The 25337-nt window shown below is 36.3% G+C and overlaps 1 protein-coding gene across 2 annotated transcripts in view; it reads left to right on the forward strand.

Moving 5' to 3' along the window:
- Nucleotides 1-5228: 5228 nt before the first annotated feature.
- The window catches only part of LOC143237197 (uncharacterized), a 234949-nt gene continuing 214840 nt past the window's right edge, over nucleotides 5229-25337 (forward strand). The window contains exon 1 of one of the 2 annotated variants that reach the window (XM_076476179.1): nucleotides 5229-6316. In XM_076476179.1, the coding sequence (XP_076332294.1) occupies nucleotides 6233-6316 (84 nt within the window). In that variant the 5' untranslated portion in view covers nucleotides 5229-6232. Of the gene's footprint in view, nucleotides 6317-10918; nucleotides 11920-25337 lie in introns of those variants that run through there. The other variant, XM_076476181.1, reaches the window with a different exon arrangement.

Below are 25337 nucleotides of genomic sequence, written 5' to 3' on the forward strand. Positions count from 1 at the left end.
TGGCATTTGCAATATATTACGTAACGAAAACAAAACGATTATACAAGGTCTTATTTATTTCCAGTAGGCATGAATGCCACTCCAATCCCTTATTCTTCTCGAAATATGTTTCTCATTTCAATATATTTCTCCAGTTGAGCATGCACCCATTGTCCGGATGCAGGGTGAAGTCCACCTAACCTGGAAAGATAATATTGCTCTACACATGGTTGACTAACTGCTAGTGTTATTCGTGGCATCATTACACTTAAGATATTATGTGTCTTGCTTGAGTGTCTTGTGTTTCACTTGTCGTCTGGCTTACACGTCAGTCTTGTAAAGTATGTTTATGTTCTACAGCAACAAACCAATCAGTTACGATTGTAAACAGTAGATTCAGTTTCGAATAGTTTTTTTTTTTTTGTACAAATACAACGAATCAAAACCAACAGACTGAGTAATGAAACAGAGTTTCATATGAGTAACGGTATTATTATATAGAAATACTGAATAAAGAAACGGAATTTTTCATATGAGTAATGGTTTCATTACATGGAAGGAGTAAGTAACGAAAACGACTTTCATTTTAGTAATTATATTATTATATAGAAATACTTAATAATGAAAATTATTTTCATAATAATAATGGTATTCTTGTATGGAAAGAATGAATAATGAAAATAAGTTCCATATTAGTAATGCTATTATCATATGAAAAGAGTATGTAGTGAAAGAGTGTTTCATATGAGTAATAGTAAATTTAACAAAGAATTTTATAGACCATATAATTACCAACAGGAGTATATATTATTCCCCACGTTTGATCACATTTTTTAAATATAGTTTTCTATATTATTTATGCATCAGGTTCTTGTGTGTTAATTACTTCTCTTCAATAACACGAGAGACACACGAACAAATGTACCATTAATATTGTAATGAAGATCAGTAATTATTACTGGGAACCTATTTAATCTATATACTAAATGAATGGTTTTCCCCTTCTTTCTCTCTCTATTATCCACACCGAGAATTGTAAAAGTTGGTATTAAGTAATAGAGTGAAATTTTAATTATGTAATATTGAAATACTTTATATCGTATACTTCATATCTAAAGGTAACAAAAAAAATGTAATTTTCGTTCCTTTGTTTTAATATACGATAATACTATATTATAATAAAAGCGTTTTCCCGCTTTCTTTTTATTTACTTTGAAAACATTCGTACTAATAACCTGTTTGTTTGTTTACCCCTGAGCCACCAGAAAACATTAGTAAAATTTTGTTTGTTGAATTTCACAAGTTTTACTTATTTTGGAAAATCAAAGCCACACCTTTCTTAAAAAGAAAATAATAGTTTCTTTGTTGTTGTTTTTATCAATGAATCTCAAGTTTGAAGGTGTTACTGTTAGTATTTAACACAATAATGTCAGTGGAATATTCCACGATACATTACGAAGCTTTAGTTTAAGTAACCCAACTTTCACAACAGTTATTTGGTACGTCTAACACTAAATACCCCTGTAAAACTTCTTTTTTTGCGAGCCATAAACTACAACGGTGAAAATCAAAATAAAAAGCTACGTTTGCTTTCTCTCTCTTTTTCAATACTCCCTTTAGATAAAATTGTAAAACTATTAGGTTAATCAGATTTTATCAAAGCGTTTTTAACTTTATATAAGTTTAAGTGTTTATAAATTAGTCTTCTCGAGATATTTTATCTGAAAATGTATGTTCAAAAAAACACATTAAAATTAAAGTACAATATTTTTAGTTTATTTTATTCATGTCTGTAAATGTGTCCAATAATCCTCTATACTGACATTTTAATACTTTATCACTTAAAACTGCTATTTCTAAACAAATATATTATTGCCAAAATACTAACAACTCTTAAAGAAAAATACACAAAATATTATACCTTTTCTGCACTAGATGTCGCTAAAAGCCTACGTCAGTGCATTCTTATTTCAACATTATCGCGACACTAGGATTTAAGATCTCATTACAAGGCTGTATATAAAGGGTAAAGAGTGGAAGTCAATCTTTTATTTAACAATTAATACATTCATTTTCCTGTTTCGTGATTTGGTGTATGATACTTTACTAAAATCGTTTTTCTTGTATGTCATACTACTGAAGTCATTGACTTACATCGAGTTGTGAAATACACGTGAAACCTCGTCGCACCAAACATGCTTGCCCTTTCAGCCGTGGGGGTGTTATAATGTGACGGTCAATCCCACTATTTGTTGGTAAAAGAGTAGCCCAAGAGTTGGCGGTGGGTGGTGACGGTTAACTGCCTTCCCTCTAGTCTTATACTTTTAAATTAGAGACGACTAGCGCGAAATTAAAAAAAAAAACAACGAACTCCTCTTATTTCTAAAAAAAAATTGAGCGTGACGTGACACACACACGCGCGCTTTTTTTGTATGGGTTAGATGTGTGATGTGAGGAAGGAATACCACCGAGTCGGAGTCCCATCACTGGTGGTGATAATCCATGTTGATCCATTAGTTTCAAAGAGCATTTACAAAAATAAGAACACCTCAGGCACAAAATGTAACTGAGGATACAGTTGATAATTATTTTCTAAAACCAATGGTGTCTCTTTGCTCTTGTTTTGGCGCAAAGAGCTGACTAAATGTGCTGTGTCCATCGTGAGGACACCACCTGATGGAGGACCAAAGTTTAAAATGTTAGCAATTGTAAGTGCATTTCATTTAATGCTTCTATCATTTTTCAAGAGAAAAATATTTAATAAACAGCTATTAAAGGACCTGTATGCATTCTTTAATTTGTTTTCATATTTGAATTTGAAGTACGTCACGCTTACAACAACAACAGTCCTAGCTGTTTTTCATTCGAAGTTGATATTAGGTTTAATTGTTGTTCGGCACACGATTACACAATGGATTATTTGTGCTGTAACCATCACGAGTATCGAATCCTTGTTTTAGCGGGTGAGGAGTTTTATTTAGGTACGTTTTTTAAATGGTGGGGCCATCCGTGGTTTACTCACTACGAGGATAGAAACCCAATTTGTAGCCACATGAAGGATGGAAAGGCTTTTAAATTGAAGATTTACAGATTCATTAACATCGTGAAAGAAACTATTTACTTGACAACTGCCATCATGATTCTCCGCTGAATCACTAGGAGACAGTTATTAATTACGTACATATTTATTTATGGTATCTGGACCCTAGTGACCCTCGGAGCCAAAACATTGAGAGAACTGTGTCACACAGATACATTACTTACAACTACAAGTAATACATGACACAAACCTTATTAATGTAACTTAATAACTGTAATCATTTTATAATGTTAAAACAAATCAGTTTAAGCCATACAAAACTGGCCCGGCATGGCCAGGTGGTTAAGGCCCTCGACTCGTAATCCGAGGGTCGTGGGTACGAATTCTCGTTGCACCAAACATGTTCATCCTTTCAGCTATGGGGGCGTTATAATGTTACAGTCAATCCCACTATTTGTTGGTAAAAGAGTAGACCAAAGGTTGGCGGTGGGTAGTGATGTCTTCCTGCCTTCACTCTAGTCTTACACTGCTAAAGGACGGCTAGTGCAGATAGCCCTCGTGCAACTTTGCGCGAAATTCAAACAAACTAGTTAAAAGTTTAGATCTATATAATTTACAACAGAAAATATTAAAGTAAAACATCACATCTTAACCTCTTCTGTAAGTGGTGAAAATTACATTACCTGTAATATACCTAGTGAAAAGTAACTTATCATTTCCTGTTATATACGTTGTGAAGAGCAACTTATCATTTCCTGTTATATACGTTGTGAAGAGCAACTTATCATTTCCTGTTATATACGTTGTGAAGAGCAACTTATCATTTCCTGTTATATACGTTGTGAAGAGCAACTTATCATTTCCTGTTATATACGTTGTGAAGAGTAACTTATCATTTCCTGTTATATACGTTGTGAAGAGTAACTTATCATTTCCTGTTATATACGTTGTGAAGAGCAACTTATCATTTCCTGTTATATACGTTGTGAAGAGCAACTTATCATTTCCTGTTATATACGTTGTGAAGAGCAACTTATCATTTCCTGTTATATACGTTGTGAAGAGTAACTTATCATTTCCTGTTATATACGTTGTGAAGAGCAACTTATCATTTCCTGTTATATACGTTGTGAAGAGTAACTTATCATTTCCTGTTATATACGTTGTGAAGAGCAACTTATCATTTCCTGTTATATACGTTGTGAAGAGCAACTTATCCTTACCTGTTATATACGTTGTGAAGAGCAACTTATCATTTCCTGTTATATACGTTGTGAAGAGCAACTTATCATTTCCTGTTATATACGTTGTGAAGAGCAACTTATCATTTCCTGTTATATGCGTTGTGAAGAGTAACTTATCATTTCCTGTTATATACGTTGTGAAGAGCAACTTATCATTTCCTGTTATATACGTTGTGAAGAGCAACTTATCATTTCCTGTTATATGCGTTGTGAAGAGTAACTTATCATTTCCTGTTATATGCGTTGTGAAGAGCAACTTATCATTTCCTGTTATATGCGTTGTGAAGAGTAACTTATCATTTCCTGTTGAAGAGTAACTTATCATTTCCTGTTATATACGTTGTGAAGAGTAACTTATCCTTACCTGTTGTATACGTTGTGAAGAGCAACTTATCATTTCCTGTTATATACGTTGTGAAGAGCAACTTATCCTTACCTGTTATATACGTTGTGAAGAGCAACTTATCATTTCCTGTTATATACGTTGTGAAGAGCAACTTATCCTTACCTGTTATATACGTTGTGAAGAGCAACTTATCATTTCCTGTTATATACGTTGTGAAGAGTAACTTATCATTTCCTGTTATATACGTTGTGAAGAGTAACTTATCCTTACCTGTTATATACGTTGTGAAGAGTAACTTATCCTTACCTGTTATATACGTTGTGAAGAGTAACTTATCCTTACCTGTTATATACGTTGTGAAGAGTAACTTATCATTTCCTGTTATATACGTTGTGAAGAGTAACTTATCCTTACCTGTTATATACGTTGTGAAGAGCAACTTATCATTTCCTGTTATATACGTTGTGAAGAGCAACTTATCCTTACCTGTTATATACGTTGTGAAGAGTAACTTATCATTTCCTGTTATATACGTTGTGAAGAGTAACTTATCATTTCCTGTTATATACGTTGTGAAGAGTAACTTATCATTTCCTGTTATATACGTTGTGAAGAGTAACTTATCATTTCCTGTTATATATGTTGTGAAGAGTAACTTATCCTTACCTCTACTATACCCGATGTCATGTTTTCCTGTATGGATCCTACACCCACTAAACCGAGTTGATAAACTTAACATGTTAATAAATGGTGTAAACTTATTATTGACAGTTCCGCTCGTGACCGTCGACGTGGTAGCCACAAACAACTCGTGAAAAGTGCACGAGATATATGCCCTCAAATAAAAGTCGCAGAAATTAAACGTATGGAGGAGCGTGCGCATTTTCAACCAGTCACTCGGATCTTCCGTATAAATTACGTCAGCGTAATCCGCATATATTACTTCTGACACTGACAAGTTGGAAACCTGAACATTTCGATTTTAACAGTACCGCCTAGTCCGTGTCTCATGAACGGGGTGATGGAGGCGCAGTCATCGAGTAGCTTCCTGACTTTCTACCCCGCACAAGTCAGAAAGTCTGGGTGCTATGACTTGTACGAACACGTGCGATTCGTCAGTAAGTGGGATGGCTCTGGCAAGTTTCCAAACAAATGATTCCACAGAGGAATTATTAGTCCAGTGACAAAATAAACTGTCATCCTTCTCTGACTTCTAGGCTTCGACGCTACTCTTGTCAACCCTGGTCTCTTTGTGGGCCGTCTTGGAGCACAACAATTGATGGACGGCTACAGGATGAACAAAATTCACTGAATTACCAACTTTCAGATAAACAGCAAGAAAACTGTGCTTTCCTGAAAATGAAAACGCTTTGCGGTAAAAATGGTTCGAAGAAATACGTATAATGACGAAGCTACGAATGCCGCCACATCAGGGCATCCGTTTTGTGTGTATGTTTGTTTGTTTATTAACATCTCCAAACAAACAACAAAAGGATAATGTATTTCACATCTCACGATCGGAAGTGTCTTGACAGCTGATGAGTAAAAGTAAAAATTAAATTCCAGAAACGTACAGGTGTTATGCACTATTATTAAGAAATATTCGCAGATACATTGTTGTAGATGGAAGGATTACAAAGATATTTTGCCTCTTTGGAGCGGTGTCACTCTTTCTTGGGAGACTCTCCAAACCCTCATCTTCAACTGGTACGTGAGTATATATATATATATGTATCTGGAAGATCTTTCTTGTTAAGACCAAATGTCTAATGCTCGAAATTAAGCAATACAACTAATACAACTCTATTTTTATTCAGCCTGAGCGAATAAATAAAGAAAGAATGGACTTATATTATCTATCTACAAATGTTGTAAAAACTAAGGAACAACATATATAACTTTAATCCGGTGGCGTCACTGGTGTAAATGCTAAATTTTTGCTACCCATTTGTCTTCGTGATGTCGTGTCTGATCCTACCACTCAGGCTGTACAGGGTAGTTAAGGATTACGTTGTCACACGTCTTGTCTAATTCTACTACTAAACTACTCATACTGTATAGGGTAGTTAAACATTACGTTGTAACACATCTCTGATCTGATCCTACCACTCAGGTTGTATAGGGTAGTTCAAGATTACGTTGTAACACGTGTCTTGTCAGATTCTACCTCTCAGGTTGTATCGGGTAGTAAATCTAGAATAGTGACAGAAATAACTATGCTCTTAGAAGTAGTTTGTAACCACAGTAACTCACGAGTGTTAACGCCTGGTCATTATAACTGTGAGTCTATCACAAGAAGCAACTAAACACACTGAACAGTTTTTATGTAATAGTAAAACCATGATTATTCAACTCCATCATCTTAGTTACACATCCTGTGCAAAGTCTGGTATAATTTTAACACTTTGCACCCTTAGATACACGGCCCTGCAATAGCTGACACAGCTTTAACACACTACGTTCTTGGAATAATTTGATGCAACCTGAAAACCTTGTACACTCTGATACATGTCAGTGGAATAGTTGAGTACAACCTGAAGATATTGGTTACACTTATGTACACTTTATTACAAACTTTGGCATCGCCTTAACACTTTACACCCTCAGATACACGTTCATGAAATAGCTTACTGCAACCTGAAAACATTGCACCCTCAGATACACGTTCATGGAATACTATTATACAAACTGAAAACCTTGTAATCTTAGATAAACGTTCTTGGTTAAATCTGACACTACCATATACGCTTACTTGGAAGAAAGTTTGAAAACTTAGTAACTTTATATATGCAAACTATCATAATGGTATTAATGTTTCATTTATAGTGTAAGACTAATATTGTTTTTATGGTAGATTATTGTGGTTTAGTTTGTATCTTCTTGGCGTAAAATGTCCATGAAAGTAAAATACTTTGAAGTTTCACAATCACATTCTCTTTTGAAATATTGTTAACCCTATGTCGTCACCAAATTAACTTAAACTCTTATATCTAAATACCTGTATCGTTAACTGTAATACAAAGATAGAAAAATGATTTATTACTGATGCTCACAAAAATAGATTTAAAAAAATATAGCGTAAATCAACAAAAACTAAGGAAATGTTAATTCTGTCATAATTTTATGGGCATTCTGTAGTAAATAATCAATTTATTGTTGCTTCAAAATCTATTGCTATTTGGATATTTTTAGGTTTTGTTGAGTTTTAAGTTCGAAATAAAACACAAGTATATTTAATAAATGTATATAACTGAGAAGAAACTTATTAGTAATAACAGGGGGACAATTACAACTGTTTATTGTGTCAAAATTATTCTAAATATTACCATTTTAATTCATATATACAGAATATAACTAGAAGATGTCTTGTTGTTTTTTAATAAAAATTATTTTTAAATGAAGAAAAGTGAATCTTATTTTTCTAGCAGTACTTACAATCTTCACTAAGTTATCAACAGATGGCGTTGCAAGGAGATGCAGACAACAGTGTTTGTTGTTAAGCGAAAAGCCACATAATGGCTTATCAGTGTTCTCTCTGCTTAACGTAGGAATCAAAATCTAATTTTATACATACCACAGATTTACCACTGAGTCTCCGAGGTTCGAAGCTGAGGGAATAAATTATTAAATATTAATGCAAATCCAGCGTAGAAAACATTCAGTTAATACTCACCATAATGTTATAAATGAGATATTAAAAAAATAATGTACTAAAGCCCGATTACAAACTTAGAGCTATGAAACACATCTGAAGTGTGGTTGAATTGGAAATTTTCTGAGGAAATGAAAATTGTATAATATAATATAGTACACAGGTCAAGAAGAAAACTAAAAACATATTTATATTTCCTGAATATGTAGAATGGTTAATTTTTGTTGCATTGAAAGGATAATCAAACATATATTACCAGCTGGTGCTTTCACCTTTCTACAGTTTCTTGTTTTAGGAAAAGTTTGCATTCTACTTTGGTATAAAATCCTCGATTTCACATGTAGAGACATATATTGTTGTTATAAAGTGTCAAAAAATTCGATCTAAGTCGTATACTTTGTTTTAACTACGTTTTCCTCATGGGACTTTCTGAGGTTTTGTTTCGGTAATAGAGAACTCTTGAGAATTTATATTACAATAAGACACATTAAAAATCATTGCAACACATTTTAACTAACACAGCGGACAATATGGTCGCTTGTAACTACTTGCCAACAGAATGGACAGTACGGCTTCTTGTAGTTACTGTCAACTGTGGGCACTACGGCTTTTTGCAGACATTTGTCAAAAGAGCGGTCAACATGCCTGCTAGAAATCACTTGCCAACAGATCAGACAATATGACCGCCTGTAACTAATTGCCAACAGAACGGACAGTGTGGGCCCTTGTAACCATTTGCCAAAAGAACGGACAATATGGCCGCTTTTAATCATTTGCTAACATAACGGACAATATGAGCACTTATAATTACCTTTCAATAGAACAGACGATATGAACACTTATAACTGCTAAAAACCGGGTTTCGATAGTCGTAGCGGGCAGAGCACAGGTAGCCCATTGTGTAGCTTTGGACTTAATAACAAAATGACAACAAATAAATAATCTAATAGTACTTTCATAAATATTGACCTGCATAACAGTTATCACACACTGATACAAACACTTTACACTTTGGAGCAGGTCTTGGATGCTTCATAAGGGAGACGGTCAAATCATGCTATTCGACAGTTGTCCAAGAGCTGCGGTGAGAAATGTTGACGAGCTGTCTTCTCTCTAATATGTCAGTTCAAAATTAGATTCGGCGCAGATATTTCTTATGTGTTTTTGCGCGAACTTCTGAGACAACCAACAAATAATATTTTCACATTTTATTGGAGAAGCACAAGACGTGGGCTGTAACCTGTTTAACTCCTGCGTATAAAGAAACATAGACATAACGTAACACTTCTGTATTTTTAGTTAACACTTACGAGTAATCAAACTATACTGTATTTCCTTTCCTTAGAAATTTCTCTATATTAGTTGGATGATGTGAAGTGAGTTGTATGACGTCGTAGATGACGTGCTATGAACCTATGTTACTGTTGTTTTATATTAAGTACTAAACTACAAATGGACTGTTTGTGTTGTGCCTGCCAAGCATATCGAAACGCAGGTTCTAGCCACTGGGGGTAGAGGCACCGGAACCTTTCAATTACTACTTTAGAGGCATCGGCCAGACATGGCATGTTGGGGTAAGGTGCTTGACACGTCATCTGAGGGCCGCGGGTTCGAATCCTGATCGCACCAAACATGCTCGTCCTTTCAGCCGTGGGGGCGTTATGATGTTACGGTCAATCCCACTCTTCATGATAAAAGAGTAGCCCAAGAGTTGGCGGTGGGTGGTGATGACTAGCTGCCTTCCCTCTAGTCTTCCACTGCTAAATTAGGGACGGCTAGCACAGATAGCCCTCGAGTAACTTTGTGCGAGATTAAAAACAAACTAACAAACAATACTTTAGAGGTACGTAGCGAGGTCTATCTACCTTAGGCATTTTCTACACAGTGTAAAGAAGGCTATATATAGTGAAATGTAAGACACATTACACTAGAAATTGATTAAATATTAACAAAATTAATAAGCGACGTTCACCAACTTGAAGTTACAACTTTTAAAATCGCATTTGTCTTAGGATCTCTAGTTTAAACAATAGCGTATCCACGTTTTCCACTCGAGGGAGGAGGGCAAAAAATTTTAAAGGGGCTATAAATTAAAAAAAAACTAAAATTGATCTAAATATTTAATAAAATGGTCACTAAGGTCAATGAAATCAAATGTAATAATAGAATTCATAGAAGTTTTATTTGTTTTCTTAAATGGTGCAAAACGAGTTTATTGTACTTTACTGAAAAATAATACGTCGTTATTATGTCTAGATTTCTTAGGGTGATTTTAAACCAATTAAAACTGAAGCATTATGAAAAAGAAAAGATGTTTTTTTATCTTAATGTTTTAGATATTTTTTATGAACGCGTGTAATAACTTTGATGTGTAATAATGATACGACGATAACTCTCTATATATATATATATATATATATATATGTATATTCTTGGATTTATTAACTCCTGCTGTTTGTACTTATTCGAAAGAAGCACAAGTTGTCTACAATAAGGAGTTTTTGCATAAGAACTCATTTCATATTTGTTCCATAGTCACTAAACAATATACTACCTCACAACAAAATTCGTCGAGCGTGACCTCATGTCAGTCAAGTCACGCGCGTCGAATAGCCAGCGAAGAGCGCCCTCCGGCGGCGTCTGCACAAGTCGTAATTGTCAGCGTTTTAGTTCGTATTCAGTGCGATACGACGTCCGCTGCTATCGTCGTGAGTGTCTCGAACGATTGTGTTGCAGTGTGGCGCTGTTACCCAAGTTACGGTGCAGAGTGGACAGCAAAATCAATAAATATCTGCCAGTGCATCTAGATTCAGTGGAAGGTCATAAAATGTAGAATGGCGCGGAGTTTAATACACCTAGTTTGAGAATACATTGTGAGAGGTCCGGTAGGAAGCTTAACTTTGTGGTCGTTTTGTTTTAACCTTATTTTCTCAACATCGTTTTAAGGAAAGTTACGTTTGTTTTTATCGGCATTTTTAAATCAAAGTCAACTCCAGGAGACTGTCGCTTGTGTCTGGCTGTTAAGAAACTGCAAACATAGCCTTCTTTCCATCGAGCTGGAGATATTGATAGAGACAACCCTGTTAAAAAAAACAACAACAACTTAATTATAAATGTGTGTATGCAGGAAAATGTAAAATTATAAACTGTCAGATGGGTAAAATTACAAGGTTTTGACAGGATGTGTTGTTACTTTGCAACTATAACAAAAAGACAAGTTACGTAAAGCAGCGCGATGTGTTGTTTCCAAAACTAGTAAGAAGTTGTGGGTGGCCTGTTTGTTCAAGTGGAAGAATACACCTCTACTACAAGCCCACCTGCTTACCTAACCAGGTCTTACAAGCCAAGAGTGTTTCAGCGTTAGTGAATGTATTAGTCCTGCATCATGGGTTAACGTTAGGGTTAAGTGTTTGATAAAAACACGCACAATCTATTTATAGGCTTTCTTACTTTAATGTCCCGTTAAATAGTCGGTAGTAGATATTTTTTACTGGAGTGTAAGATTATGCTTTGGTGTTTTAACTGGGATATTTTGCATAAGATTTAGATGATATTTTGGTATAACTATGTTCAATGTCTAATGATGTGATACCTTCGTCCTTAAGTCATCGACAATGTTCTACGCTGAATTATAATCGGCACTACGTATTTTATTGAGGTAAGAATATTTTCGATATTCAGAGAGTATCGATTTATAGGTGTCACTACTGTTATAATTTAAATCATATTTTGTTGAAAACTTTCAATATAATGGTTTTTGTAACGCTGAGAGAGAAGTTAATATATTACAGACTAGCTGAGCTAATCGGAATATGAAAAAAGAGAGAAATCTCGGAGAGTTTTAGGGCACTGTTGTACACTGGCCTTTTTTTTTTTCTTGTTAGGGAACATGATAGCTGTTAAAATATCATTCTATGAAGCGTATACAGTGGCGTAATTGAGGTAGTTTTAATAACAAGCAAAGAGAGGAATGGATTACAACTACTAAGTGAGGAATCTGTATAAGTAATTAAAGATACACAATAAAAAATTACTACTACCCAAAAATGTGTCCCCTAAAGGAATTGGTTCTTTATAAACATGTAAAACAAATCATGTGAATAGCCTTATACTAATGTTCAAAAGGTTAAGGAGCAAAGTCTTTGTGTAGAACTAGTGACTTTAACCTTTGGAAAGAAATGTGTTTTAACAACCTTGCTGATTTGAATTCCAATTTTATATAAGCCTCCCCATCAACTGGCACAACAGTATATCTGGGAATTCACAGCACTACAACCCGGGTTTCGATGCCCTTAACAAGCAGAGCACAGATAGCCTATTATATAGCTTTGTGTCTAATTACAAACAAACCAATTTTATGCAAGTAGCGACTGGTTTGTTTGTCTTATGCATCGCCAGGTTAAATATAACCACCATCAGAGCTTCAATCTCATGTGCCAACAACATGATAAAACTTTACACGCCTTAGCTCCACTTGATTATATGTTATGCCAAGACAAAGTGTTGTAATTGGTAGATTATTCATGGCAAATAATTATGCACGGTACAACTCCAAACAATCGCTGTAGATATACATCAGTAGCCTTCGTGTGCCACCATCGTACAATGAAGAAGCACTTCACCTGGTTTTCTCAGCTTAGAACGTTTACAAACTGTGTGTGTTGTATAAATTAAAAGTATATGTGAACAAAATGAAACTAACTTTTGTAGATGTGTCTTTGATTGTGAATATATAACACGCTAAACTTACTTATTTACCGGATGTGCAGAAAACAGTGATTTTGAAATATGAGAATTTGTTCGTCAGTGAAATACACTTTCATGTAAAGATTGTGATATGTGTTTTACTTCAACTATTGCATTAACTAATACATTGTAAGAAATAAATAGAACGTCAACCTGAAGACAGGCGATTGGCTTAGATGGACACGCTCCATAGAAGAAACAACAGACAGGGATTGTCTTGAAGTACAACTGGGCCTAACCTAATCAACAGGTGTTTCGAGACCTTCCACTTTAGAATTCGTTTCTGTAATTTAGTGAAAACAGCAACAAATCGGATAAGCTCTTGCAAACACTGAAACAAGTACTTGCTTTGTTTCGTAAGATTAATGATGTGTCGTGAGATTCTAGGAAATAGTTTCAAGTGTCACTACGTTGTTTGAAGTGCTGAATACCATTGTACCTGTAAGATAGAAGTGCCACTGAACTTTGGACATGTATGATGTTTATCGAATGTTCCAAGACATGCGGGTAGACACATTAATCAAGATGGTTTATTACTTTTTTGTAAATGCCCACAAATGCCACGCCAGCAATTCCAAATGTCCATACAAACGATTAGTGCTTTGTACAAACAACTTCAAGTGTTAGTGCTTTGTATAAAGAAGGCGCTATTTATAAGGTAATTTTCAGAAAAAATATACAATATAAAACGCGTTAAAAGCGTTTAGGGATTTTTATGGCCCCAGAGGGTACAGGAGAGTGTTATAAAAATGTTAGTGAAACGTAATAATTATTAAATGAAAGTGTTTAAAACACGAGTGCTGTTAAATGTTACTGTGTACACTTTAGGCTTACAAAGAAATACTAGTAATACTAATAGTCGTATTTTTCAAGTATCACTCAGTCATGTTCTATCAAATATTGGTAAGTTTACACAAAGCACAGACTTGAGTGATAGTGTACGTTTTCATATTAAGAACATTGTAAAAATTATGACTTATGTGGACTTTTTTCTTCAGCAAAACTAGTTTTTATCTGAAGCAAAAGATATACTACTTAATATATGTTCGAAGACAGTTGGGTTTTATCCATGTAATTAGATAGTTACTCCATTAGGAAGCCCCAGTATTTCTCTCTATCCAATTTAAACCGTTTAGGATCTCAGTGCAATAATTTTTATGATATATGCATAATTCGTTACATTTCTTACACACCACTAGATCATGTGTTAGGATAACAATTACGATGTCATTAGTTAATAATAGTTTACTGTTAGGTCAACAACAAAGGTTAAATTCCTTGTTTTTCTTGAATGTTCTCAAGTTAAACTTAAAAGTATTTTGTTAATCCAAGCGAAACAAGCGATGCAAACAAAAATGTCCACATTATCCGCAACAATGGTTATGGTATGAAATTAGTGATAACACAATTAATTGTGAAGAATTTTGTATAATTATCAGAAACAGTACTTTTATCTATTTATTTGTAGTACAGAAATGAGCTTTCGTTTTCGTCATTATTGGACTTTTAACTATACGTATAGATTTGATGCCAGTATCTGTAAAGATAATGTACTAAAGTAGCAGATGGATGTATTGTTTAATCATACTGTGCACCTCTAGGACTGATATCTGTTCGAAAATAAGGTATACCAAGTTAATGTGTTTTAATCATACTGTGCACCTCTAGGACTGATATCTGTTCGAAAATAAGGTATACCAAGTTAATGTGTTTTAATCATACTGCATACCAGTTTGATGGATTGTTGCTGGATATACATCTTTTTCTTGGATGTCAGTTAGATCATAGTTTATACCAGTTTGACTATTACACTTAGCCTTAATACTAGTGTTCATAAGTACCAGATGTTTAATATAAAAGTATAATTAGCGATCTTGCATCCTTCTCGTTGAAATGGGAGTGTGAAGGTACAAGACCCACTTACTCTTACAAATTGTATTTAATCGACAATGTATCACTACAGTTACTCACCACAGTTGTAAGTGCTAATGTTTCTTGCACAAGATAATTTTTTCGCAATTTAAAAATATTTAGAACTTGTTTATTTCAATTTCGTTCTACAAAACTAAAAGCAATAGTTTATTGTTTATTTTATTATTACAATAGTTTATTGTTTATTTTATTATTACAATAGTTTATTGTTTATTTTATTATTACAATAGTTTATTGTTTATTTTTAAGGGGTTGTGGAGTAGATCTGTTTACATGTAACATATGTTTAAGGATATTGGAAATTCCAAAGTACGTGAAAATATTCCTTTATACAAAGGCTTGGCTTTATCAGTAGCACAGCGGAATATCAGCGGATTTACAACTCTAGTTGGTTGTAGTTGATAAAATAAACTTTAAACGGAGTATTCTCTTCTCCAACTGCCCGTACTAAAACGCAACACACCAGCTGACCAGTCACCAGCTTATCTCCATTAAACTGCCAGCGCAGCATAAATTAATGGTGAGTGTCAAACTGACCGCCAGGTTACAGGTTCTCTATACAGGATGTTCAAAAACGGCGCCTTGTGAGCGAAGCACCACATAGAGCCTGGCCTCTTCAGTGACCACAAATCAAAGGGCCGTTGCTAAATATTTGCAGGACTTGATCACCTGTAATCGTAAACTTGTACAGAAATGTCAGTAAAACACAAGTATTGGCAATGCGTCTAAAGCAACTGTTTTGGGTTATTTTAATGTTTTACCCAAATGGGGGTCGTTGTTCTGATAGTCATACACACCCCACACAAGACAGTTTTTTTTTCTTCCTGTATGAAAGCGGTCTTAGCAACCAGTAACGTGTTTATATGCAGCAACCCATGTATCATACGAACATGGGGAACTAGGAAATCAAAGGGTAAGTACCGATCTCCATGTGTACAGAGTAATTCAGTTTATAAACTTACTGATACCCGCGCCTGATTAATCTCGTTCACGGCAACACGAATCCTCTCCTTACTCATAGAATTTTAAAATTTGTGAGAAGAAAACGTATTTACCTCTTTACCAGAAGAAAATGGAAAAGGTTTGTCCGCTGTAATATATCATTTACAAACGGGTGGATTGACAGGCAGCGTGTCAATCCTGGTGTCACGTGTGATCACGTTCAAGATCCAGTGTTGTTGATGAGAATATTCGCGCAAAGCTGTACAATAGCTGTCTGTGCATAACTGTGAACTTTCACATTAGAGGAATGTCAGTTATTCCACACCACCCATAACTGTTGTTTAACTAAACAAAGCTGTACAACAGCTGTCTGTGCATAACTCTGAACTTTCACATTAGAGGGATGTCAGTTATTCCACACCACCCATAACTCTTGTTTAACTAAACAAAGCTGTACAACAGCTGTCTGTGCATAACTGTGAACTTTCACATTAGAAAGATGTCAGTTATTCCACACCACCCATAACTGTTGTTTAACTAAACAAAGCTGTGCAACAGCTGTCTGTGCATAACTGTGAACTTTCACATTAGAGGGATGTCAGTTATTCCACACCACCCATAACTGTTGTTTAACTAAACAAAGCTGTACAATAGCTGTCTGTGCATAACACTGAACTTTCACATTAGAGGGATGTCAGTTATTCCACACCACCCATAACTGTTGTTTAACTAAACAAAGCTGTACAATAGCTGTCTGTGCATAACTGTGAACTTTCACATTAGAGGGATGTCAGTTATTCCACACCACCCATAACTGTTATTTAACTAAACAAAGCTGTACAACAGCTGTCTGTGCATAACTGTGAACTTTCACATTAGAGGGATGTCAGTTATTCCACACCACCCATAACTCTTGTTTAACTAAACAAAGCTGTACAACAGCTGTCTGTGCATAACTCTGAACTTTCACATTAGAGGGATGTCAGTTATTCCACACCACCCATAACTCTTGTTTAACTAAACAAAGCTGTACAACAGCTGTCTGTGCATAACTGTGAACTTTCACATTAGAGGGATGTCAGTTATTCCACACCACCCATAACTCTTGTTTAACTAAACAAAGCTGTACAATAGCTGTCTGTGCATAACTGTGAACTTTCACATTAGAGGGATGTCAGTTATTCCACACCACCCATAACTGTTGTTTAACTAAACAAAGCTGTACAACAGCTGTCTGTGCATAACTCTGAACTTTCGCATTAGAGGGATGTCAGTTATTCCACACCACCCATAACTCTTGTTTAACTAAACAAAGCTGTACAACAGCTGTCTGTGCATAACTGTGAACTTTCACATTAGAGGGATGTCAGTTATTCCACACCACCCATAACTCTTGTTTAACTAAACAAAGCTGTACAACAGCTGTCTGTGCATAACTGTGAACTTTCACATTAGAGGGATGTCAGTTATTCCACACCACCCATAACTCTTGTTTAACTAAACAAAGCTGTACAACAGCTGTCTGTGCATAACTGTGAACTTTCACATTAGAGGGATGTCAGTTATTCCACACCACCCATAACTGTTGTTTAACTAAACAAAGCTGTACAACAGCTGTCTGTGCATAACTGTGAACTTTCACATTAGAGGGATGTCAGTTATTCCACACCACCCATAACTGTTGTTTAACTAAACAAAGCTGTACAATAGCTGTCTGTGCATAACTGTGAACTTTCACATTAGAGGAATGTCAGTTATTCCACACCACCCATAACTGTTGTTTAACTAAACAAAGCTGTACAATAGCTGTCTGTGCATAACTGTGAACTTTCACATTAGAGGGATGTCAGTTATTCCACACCACCCATAACTCTTGTTTAACTAAACAAAGCTGTACAATAGCTGTCTGTGCATAACTGTGAACTTTCACATTAGAGGGATGTCAGTTATTCCACACCACCCATAACTCTTGTTTAACTAAACAAAGCTGTACAATAGCTGTCTGTGCATAACTGTGAACTTTCACATTAGAGGGATGTCAGTTATTCCACACCACCCATAACTGTTGTTTAACTAAACAAAGCTGTACAATAGCTGTCTGTGCATAACTGTGAACTTTCACATTAGAGGGATGTCAGTTATTCCACACCACCCATAACTCTTGTTTAACTAAACAAAGCTGTACAACAGCTGTCTGTGCATAACTGTGAACTTTCACATTAGAGGGATGTCAGTTATTCCACACCACCCATAACTCTTGTTTAACTAAACAAAGCTGTACAATAGCTGTCTGTGCATAACTGTGAACTTTCACATTAGAGGGATGTCAGTTATTCCACACCACCCATAACTCTTGTTTAACTAAACAAAGCTGTACAATAGCTGTCTGTGCATAACTGTGAACTTTCACATTAGAGGGATGTCAGTTATTCCACACCACCCATAACTCTTGTTTAACTAAACAAAGCTGTACAACAGCTGTCTGTGCATAACTGTGAACTTTCACATTAGAGGGATGTCAGTTATTCCACACCACCCATAACTCTTGTTTAACTAAACAAAGCTGTACAATAGCTGTCTGTGCATAACTGTGAACTTTCACATTAGAGGGATGTCAGTTATTCCACACCACCCATAACTCTTGTTTAACTAAACAAAGCTGTACAACAGCTGTCTGTGCATAACTGTGAACTTTCACATTAGAGGGATGTCAGTTATTCCACACCACCCATAACTCTTGTTTAACTAAACAAAGCTGTACAATAGCTGTCTGTGCATAACTGTGAACTTTCACATTAGAGGGATGTCAGTTATTCCACACCACCCATAACTCTTGTTTAACTAAACAAAGCTGTACAACAGCTGTCTGTGCATAACTGTGAACTTTCACATTAGAGGGATGTCAGTTATTCCACACCACCCATAACTCTTGTTTAACTAAACAAAGCTGTACAACAGCTGTCTGTGCATAACTGTGAACTTTCACATTAGAGGGATGTCAGTTATTCCACACCACCCATCCACACCACCCATAACTCTTGTTTAACTAAACAAAGCTGTACAACAGCTGTCTGTGCATAACTGTGAACTTTCACATTAGAGGGATGTCAGTTATTCCACACCACCCATAACTCTTGTTTAACTAAACAAAGCTGTACAACAGCTGTCTGTGCATAACTGTGAACTTTCACATTAGAGGGATGTCAGTTATTCCACACCACCCATAACTCTTGTTTAACTAAACAAAGCTGTACAATAGCTGTCTGTGCATAACTGTGAACTTTCACATTAGAGGGATGTCAGTTATTCCACACCACCCATAACTCTTGTTTAACTAAACAAAGCTGTACAATAGCTGTCTGTGCATAACTGTGAACTTTCACATTAGAGGGATGTCAGTTATTCCACACCACCCATAACTCTTGTTTAACTAAACAAAGCTGTACAATAGCTGTCTGTGCATAACTGTGAACTTTCACATTAGAGGGATGTCAGTTATTCCACACCACCCATAACTCTTGTTTAACTAAACAAAGCTGTACAACAGCTGTCTGTGCATAACTGTGAACTTTCACATTAGAGGGATGTCAGTTATTCCACACCACCCATAACTCTTGTTTAACTAAACAAAGCTGTACAATAGCTGTCTGTGCATAACTGTGAACTTTCACATTAGAGGGATGTCAGTTATTCCACACCACCCATAACTCTTGTTTAACTAAACAAAGCTGTACAATAGCTGTCTGTGCATAACTGTGAACTTTCACATTAGAGGGATGTCAGTTATTCCACACCACCCATAACTCTTGTTTAACTAAACAAAGCTGTACAATAGCTGTCTGTGCATAACTGTGAACTTTCACATTAGAGGGATGTCAGTTATTCCACACCACCCATAACTCTTGTTTAACTAAACAAAGCTGTACAACAGCTGTCTGTGCATAACTGTGAACTTTCACATTAGAGGGATGTCAGTTATTCCACACCACCCATAACTCTTGTTTAACTAAACAAAGCTGTACAATAGCTGTCTGTGCATAACTGTGAACTTTCACATTAGAGGGATGTCAGTTATTCCACACCACCCATAACTCTTGTTTAACTAAACAAAGCTGTACAACAGCTGTCTGTGCATAACTGTGAACTTTCACATTAGAGGGATGTCAGTTATTCCACACCACCCATAACTCTTGTTTAACTAAACAAAGCTGTACAACAGCTGTCTGTGCATAACTGTGAACTTTCACATTAGAGGGATGTCAGTTATTCCACACCACCCATAACTGTTGTTTAACTAAACAAAGCTGTACAACAGCTGTCTGTGCATAACTGTGAACTTTCACATTAGAGGGATGTCAGTTATTCCACACCACCCATAACTGTTGTTTAACTAAACAAAGCTGTACAACAGCTGTCTGTGCATAACTGTGAACTTTCACATTAGAGGGATGTCAGTTATTCCACACCACCCATAACTGTTGTTTAACTAAACAAAGCTGTACAATAGCTGTCTGTGCATAACTGTGAACTTTCACATTAGAGGGATGTCAGTTATTCCACACCACCCATAACTGTTGTTTAACTAAACAAAGCTGTACAATAGCTGTCTGTGCATAACTGTGAACTTTCACATTAGAGGGATGTCAGTTATTCCACACCACCCATAACTCTTGTTTAACTAAACAAAGCTGTACAACAGCTGTCTGTGCATAACTGTGAACTTTCACATTAGAGGGATGTCAGTTATTCCACACCACCCATAACTCTTGTTTAACTAAACAAAGCTGTACAACAGCTGTCTGTGCATAACTGTGAACTTTCACATTAGAGGGATGTCAGTTATTCCACACCACCCATAACTCTTGTTTAACTAAACAAAGCTGTACAACAGCTGTCTGTGCATAACTGTGAACTTTCACATTAGAGGGATGTCAGTTATTCCACACCACCCATAACTCTTGTTTAACTAAACAAAGCTGTACAATAGCTGTCTGTGCATAACTGTGAACTTTCACATTAGAGGGATGTCAGTTATTCCACACCACCCATAACTCTTGTTTAACTAAACAAAGCTGTACAACAGCTGTCTGTGCATAACTGTGAACTTTCACATTAGAGGGATGTCAGTTATTCCACACCACCCATAACTCTTGTTTAACTAAACAAAGCTGTACAACAGCTGTCTGTGCATAACTGTGAACTTTCACATTAGAGGGATGTCAGTTATTCCACACCACCCATAACTCTTGTTTAACTAAACAAAGCTGTACAACAGCTGTCTGTGCATAACTGTGAACTTTCACATTAGAGGGATGTCAGTTATTCCACACCACCCATAACTGTTGTTTAACTAAACAAAGCTGTACAACAGCTGTCTGTGCATAACTGTGAACTTTCACATTAGAGGGATGTCAGTTATTCCACACCACCCATAACTGTTGTTTAACTAAACAAAGCTGTACAACAGCTGTCTGTGCATAACTGTGAACTTTCACATTAGAGGGATGTCAGTTATTCCACACCACCCATAACTCTTGTTTAACTAAACAAAGCTGTACAATAGCTGTCTGTGCATAACTGTGAACTTTCACATTAGAGGGATGTCAGTTATTCCACACCACCCATAACTCTTGTTTAACTAAACAAAGCTGTACAATAGCTGTCTGTGCATAACTGTGAACTTTCACATTAGAGGGATGTCAGTTATTCCACACCACCCATAACTCTTGTTTAACTAAACAAAGCTGTACAATAGCTGTCTGTGCATAACTGTGAACTTTCACATTAGAGGGATGTCAGTTATTCCACACCACCCATAACTCTTGTTTAACTAAACAAAGCTGTACAATAGCTGTCTGTGCATAACTGTGAACTTTCACATTAGAGGGATGTCAGTTATTCCACACCACCCATAACTCTTGTTTAACTAAACAAAGCTGTACAACAGCTGTCTGTGCATAACTGTGAACTTTCACATTAGAGGGATGTCAGTTATTCCACACCACCCATAACTCTTGTTTAACTAAACAAAGCTGTACAACAGCTGTCTGTGCATAACTGTGAACTTTCACATTAGAGGGATGTCAGTTATTCCACACCACCCATAACTCTTGTTTAACTAAACAAAGCTGTACAACAGCTGTCTGTGCATAACTGTGAACTTTCACATTAGAGGGATGTCAGTTATTCCACACCACCCATAACTCTTGTTTAACTAAACAAAGCTGTACAACAGCTGTCTGTGCATAACTGTGAACTTTCACATTAGAGGGATGTCAGTTATTCCACACCACCCATAACTGTTGTTTAACTAAACAAAGCTGTACAACAGCTGTCTGTGCATAACTGTGAACTTTCACATTAGAGGGATGTCAGTTATTCCACACCACCCATAACTGTTGTTTAACTAAACAAAGCTGTACAATAGCTGTCTGTGCATAACTGTGAACTTTCACATTAGAGGGATGTCAGTTATTCCACACCACCCATAACTCTTGTTTAACTAAACAAAGCTGTACAATAGCTGTCTGTGCATAACTGTGAACTTTCACATTAGAGGGATGTCAGTTATTCCACACCACCCATAACTCTTGTTTAACTAAACAAAGCTGTACAATAGCTGTCTGTGCATAACTGTGAACTTTCACATTAGAGGGATGTCAGTTATTCCACACCACCCATAACTCTTGTTTAACTAAACAAAGCTGTACAACAGCTGTCTGTGCATAACTGTGAACTTTCACATTAGAGGGATGTCAGTTATTCCACACCACCCATAACTCTTGTTTAACTAAACAAAGCTGTACAACAGCTGTCTGTGCATAACTGTGAACTTTCACATTAGAGGGATGTCAGTTATTCCACACCACCCATAACAATAGCTGTCTGTGCATAACTTGTTTAACTAAACAAAGCTGTACAATAGCTGTCTGTGCATAACTGTGAACTTTCACATTAGAGGGATGTCAGTTATTCCACACCACCCATAACTCTTGTTTAACTAAACAAAGCTGTACAATAGCTGTCTGTGCATAACTGTGAACTTTCACATTAGAGGGATGTCAGTTATTCCACACCACCCATAACTCTTGTTTAACTAAACAAAGCTGTACAACAGCTGTCTGTGCATAACTGTGAACTTTCACATTAGAGGGATGTCAGTTATTCCACACCACCCATAACTCTTGTTTAACTAAACAAAGCTGTACAATAGCTGTCTGTGCATAACTGTGAACTTTCACATTAGAGGGATGTCAGTTATTCCACACCACCCATAACTCTTGTTTAACTAAACAAAGCTGTACAATAGCTGTCTGTGCATAACTGTGAACTTTCACATTAGAGGGATGTCAGTTATTCCACACCACCCATAACTCTTGTTTAACTAAACAAAGCTGTACAACAGCTGTCTGTGCATAACTGTGAACTTTCACATTAGAGGGATGTCAGTTATTCCACACCACCCATAACTCTTGTTTAACTAAACAAAGCTGTACAGCAGCTGTCTGTGTTTAACTAAACAAAGCTGTACAATAGCTGTCTGTGCATAACTGTGAACTTTCACATTAGAGGGATGTCAGTTATTCCACACCACCCATAACTGTTGTTTAACTAAACAAAGCTGTACAACAGCTGTCTGTGCATAACTGTGAACTTTCACATTAGAGGGATGTCAGTTATTCCACACCACCCATAACTGTTGTTTAACTAAACAAAGCTGTACAATAGCTGTCTGTGCATAACTGTGAACTTTCACATTAGAGGGATGTCAGTTATTCCACACCACCCATAACTCTTGTTTAACTAAACAAAGCTGTACAATAGCTGTCTGTGCATAACTGTGAACTTTCACATTAGAGGGATGTCAGTTATTCCACACCACCCATAACTCTTGTTTAACTAAACAAAGCTGTACAATAGCTGTCTGTGCATAACTGTGAACTTTCACATTAGAGGGATGTCAGTTATTCCACACCACCCATAACTGTTGTTTAACTAAACAAAGCTGTACAATAGCTGTCTGTGCATAACTGTGAACTTTCACATTAGAGGGATGTCAGTTATTCCACACCACCCATAACTCTTGTTTAACTAAACAAAGCTGTACAACAGCTGTCTGTGCATAACTGTGAACTTTCACATTAGAGGGATGTCAGTTATTCCACACCACCCATAACTCTTGTTTAACTAAACAAAGCTGTACAACAGCTGTCTGTGCATAACTGTGAACTTTCACATTAGAGGGATGTCAGTTATTCCACACCACCCATAACTCTTGTTTAACTAAACAAAGCTGTACAATAGCTGTCTGTGCATAACTGTGAACTTTCACATTAGAGGGATGTCAGTTATTCCACACCACCCATAACTCTTGTTTAACTAAACAAAGCTGTACAACAGCTGTCTGTGCATAACTGTGAACTTTCACATTAGAGGGATGTCAGTTATTCCACACCACCCATAACTCTTGTTTAACTAAACAAAGCTGTACAACAGCTGTCTGTGCATAACTGTGAACTTTCACATTAGAGGGATGTCAGTTATTCCACACCACCCATAACTCTTGTTTAACTAAACAAAGCTGTACAGCAGCTGTCTGTGTTTAACTAAACAAAGCTGTACAATAGCTGTCTGTGCATAACTGTGAACTTTCACATTAGAGGGATGTCAGTTATTCCACACCACCCATAACTCTTGTTTAACTAAACAAAGCTGTACAACAGCTGTCTGTGCATAACTGTGAACTTTCACATTAGAGGGATGTCAGTTATTCCACACCACCCATAACTCTTGTTTAACTAAACAAAGCTGTACAGCAGCTGTCTGTGTTTAACTAAACAAAGCTGTACAATAGCTGTCTGTGCATAACTGTGAACTTTCACATTAGAGGGATGTCAGTTATTCCACACCACCCATAACTCTTGTTTAACTAAACAAAGCTGTACAACAGCTGTCTGTGCATAACTGTGAACTTTCACATTAGAGGGATGTCAGTTATTCCACACCACCCATAACTGTTGTTTAACTAAACAAAGCTGTACAACAGCTGTCTGTGCATAACTGTGAACTTTCACATTAGAGGGATGTCAGTTATTCCACACCACCCATAACTGTTGTTTAACTAAACAAAGCTGTACAATAGCTGTCTGTGCATAACTGTGAACTTTCACATTAGAGGGATGTCAGTTATTCCACACCACCCATAACTCTTGTTTAACTAAACAAAGCTGTACAACAGCTGTCTGTGCATAACTCTGAACTTTCACATTAGAGGGATGTCAGTTATTCCACACCACCCATAACTCTTGTTTAACTAAACAAAGCTGTACAACAGCTGTCTGTGCATAACTGTGAACTTTCACATTAGAGGGATGTCAGTTATTCCACACCACCCATAACTCTTGTTTAACTAAACAAAGCTGTACAACAGCTGTCTGTGCATAACTGTGAACTTTC

This window comes from Tachypleus tridentatus, chromosome 13 (genome assembly GCF_004210375.1).
Source record: "Tachypleus tridentatus isolate NWPU-2018 chromosome 13, ASM421037v1, whole genome shotgun sequence".
Lineage (NCBI taxonomy): Eukaryota > Metazoa > Arthropoda > Merostomata > Xiphosura > Limulidae > Tachypleus > Tachypleus tridentatus.